The sequence below is a fragment of the Tupaia chinensis genome, unplaced genomic scaffold (assembly GCF_000334495.1).
Source record: "Tupaia chinensis unplaced genomic scaffold, TupChi_1.0 Scaffold000159_1, whole genome shotgun sequence".
Classification (NCBI taxonomy): domain Eukaryota; kingdom Metazoa; phylum Chordata; class Mammalia; order Scandentia; family Tupaiidae; genus Tupaia; species Tupaia belangeri.
In genome coordinates, this window is record NW_006159630.1 from 127,761 (window position 1) to 130,480 (window position 2,720).

Sequence of the window (2,720 nt, forward strand, 5' to 3'; positions counted from 1 at the left end):
GCAGGGCAGGGGTGGAGCAGCGTGTTTAAGGAGAGCATGGCAGGCAGGGCCGTGGCCCCCCGAGCCCTGCTGAGCGCACGGCCCCCTGGCTGAGCACAAGCCCTCCCCCAAGCGTGGCCCCCAGCTGAGCGCGCTGACCCCCGGCTGAGCCTGTGGTCCCCGGCTGAGCCTGTGGTCCCTGGCTGAGCCTGTGGTCCCCGGCTGAGCCTGTGGTCCCCGGCTGAGCCTGTGGTCCCCGGCTGAGCGCAGCTCCCGGCCACACTCACCTCCATCTGCAGCACGAGGCCTCGTGCAATGGCACGTCAGTGACCCTGGGTACAGGTCACATAGGGAGCAGACAGGCAACACCCTGCCACACCCAACGCCATGACCCAGGAAGCCCATGGCACTGGACTGAGGGGCCAGCCATCTCAGCCCTGCAGGTGCTCACAGGGGAGAGGTCCGGGCCGCGGGGTGCAAGGCCCCCAAAGGCAAAGAATCACAAGTACCCCACAACTGGCACGAGACTGTCCAGTCCTCTCTGTCCCCACGGGTCCTGCAGGTGGGACTGAGGACGCAGCTGCCTCGGGGGTGGCCGCGGATTGCAAGAGGGGCTACTCCTGTGGCTCCCACCACTCGGGGATGGAGCAGGGCCTGGGTGCATCCCTTGCTCTGTGCCTTGTCTTTGGTGGCTCGAGTGAGGACCTGCTAGACATCACTCTGACCACAACTCTGCTCCTCCTCCGCAGCTGCCGGTCACCGATGAGCAAGACTTCCCTGGTCAGGCCCTTGGCACATGGGGCTGGCTTCAAATAGACGTGCTGGGAGGGAAAGACGCGGGGCACGCTCTTAGGAAAACCACCAAGTCTGAGTTACACGGGAGTCGCACGGCAGTCCCAAGCTCGAGCACAGGGTCGTAAACAAGAACATGAGTCTTCTCAAAGAGCGGAAGCCTAAAAAGCCGCACTACATCCCCCGGCCTCCAGGGAAGCCCTTCAAGTACAAGTGCTTCCAGTGCCCCTTCACGTGCAACGAGAAGTCCCACCTCTTCAACCACATGAAGTACGGGCTCTGCAAGAACTCCATCACGTTGGTGTCAGAGCAAGATCGCGCTCCCAAGTGCCCCAAGTCGAGCTCGTCGGACGCCGCCCCCACGACGGACGGCCTCCCCAGCGCTGACCCAAAGCTCCAACACCGTTTTGCCAAGGAAGCCGCCAAGGAGGGCCTGGAGCTGCCAGCGCGGGGCCCCCACAAGGGCCCAGGTCCAAGGCCAGCCCTCCACAAAGAGGCCGCACCCGTGAGTCCCGCTACAGACGCCACCCTCAGCACCCAGCCGGCCCTGGACGCGGCCCGGCCCTCTGCGTTTGTCCCGGTCAGAGAGCACAGACTTAAAGGGCCAGGAAGTGCTGAGTCACCAGAGATGCCAGGCTTGAGCAGCCCCCCCACCAAAGCCACGGCTTTCCACGCCAAGTCGGCGTTCCACGCGCCCGGCTACCCCTGGAAAGCCGGCTCGCCCTTCCTCCCAGCCGAGTTTCCACACAAGGTTCCTCCTGCCAAGGGGTTCGGTGCCCTTTCTGCTTACGTGCACCCCGCAGTCTCTGAGTACCCGCCCCACTTCTACGCAGACCACGGGCTGGCCACCATCTACTCCCCCTACCTGCTGGCTGGGAACGCCGCCGAGAGGGACCCCACCCTGCTGTCCGTCTATGGAGCCCAAGACCAGAGGCACTTCCTGCCTCACCCTGGACCCATCCCTAAGCACCTGAACGCACCGCCCTCCACATACGACCACTACCGGCTCCTGCAGCACTACCACTCCAGCCTGCCCATCCCCTATGGGTTTTACAGGCCCGAGTCTGCCTTTGCCTCCTACAGCCTCCGGCTCCCACCGGCAGGCGTCACACGAGACCAGAGCAGTCACCAGCTCGAAGAAGCCGCCCTGGTCTTCCCGGCCTCAAGTCCTTCCAGGGTCAGCCCTTCCACTTCCCACAGGAAGCACGCAGAGCTCGAGAAAGGAAGTCCAACTCCTGAGGCCGACGGTCCTTCCAAGGATGGGCAGAGGGACACCGACGGGGCCAAAATGAGCCCCCGGGCAGGCAGCGCCGCCACAGGCTCCCCGGGAAGGCCAAGTCCCACCAACTTGATGCAGACGAGCCACACGTGTGAGGGCCTGTGCGACCTCTCCAGCAAGCCGGCCTTCAGCGCCCCAGGCAGCCTCCACCAGCCCGAGGACAGCCCCACGGCCTCCCAGCTGGTCCAGACCGGTGTGGGATGCCCACTTTCCCAGGGCCCTGTGCACAATGCGGAATCTCCTGAAAGGTAAGAGACCACCGTTTTCCAAAGCTCCAGGGTAATGGTTCTTACTTTGCTCACTAAGCTCAAAATGCTGCACGTGGTCACTCTCTGGGCACGCTCCCGCTAAGCTTTCTCTTGGCCTCTTGCAGCCTTGACGCCAGGAGCGGAGACCCCCCCGCCCAGATGGGAAGCACCTCCCTCATGAAGGAGCCAGCGACTTCAGGCCCGGCAGACGGCTCCAGGGGAGGCCCCCTCAACCTCTCCAAGAAGTCGGAGACCCCCGCAGCTGTTCACGGGCCTGGGAACCAGGCAGACGGCCTGGGCTTCCCGGAACCACAGGACCTGCCCCTCAACCTCTCGGTGAAGGACCCCTGCAATGCTCGGACTCTGCGGCCTGCCCACACCAGCCCACCAGGCACGCAGCCTGCTGCTGCTGTTCCCGGGCA

At 64.5% G+C, this 2,720-nt stretch overlaps 2 protein-coding genes across 2 annotated transcripts in view; one reads left to right on the forward strand and one right to left on the reverse strand.

Moving 5' to 3' along the window:
* The window catches only part of TBCD (tubulin folding cofactor D), a gene marked incomplete at its 5' end in the record, with an annotated part of 150,420 nt that overhangs the window by 95,496 nt on the left and 52,204 nt on the right, over positions 1-2,720 (reverse strand).
* The window catches only part of ZNF750 (zinc finger protein 750), an 11,498-nt gene that overhangs the window by 7,725 nt on the left and 1,053 nt on the right, over positions 1-2,720 (forward strand). The window contains exons 2-3 of the mRNA XM_014586692.2: positions 729-2,298; positions 2,424-2,709. Of these exons, the coding sequence (XP_014442178.1) occupies positions 908-2,298; positions 2,424-2,709 (1,677 nt within the window). The 5' untranslated portion in view covers positions 729-907. The remainder of the gene's footprint in view (positions 1-728; positions 2,299-2,423; positions 2,710-2,720) is intronic.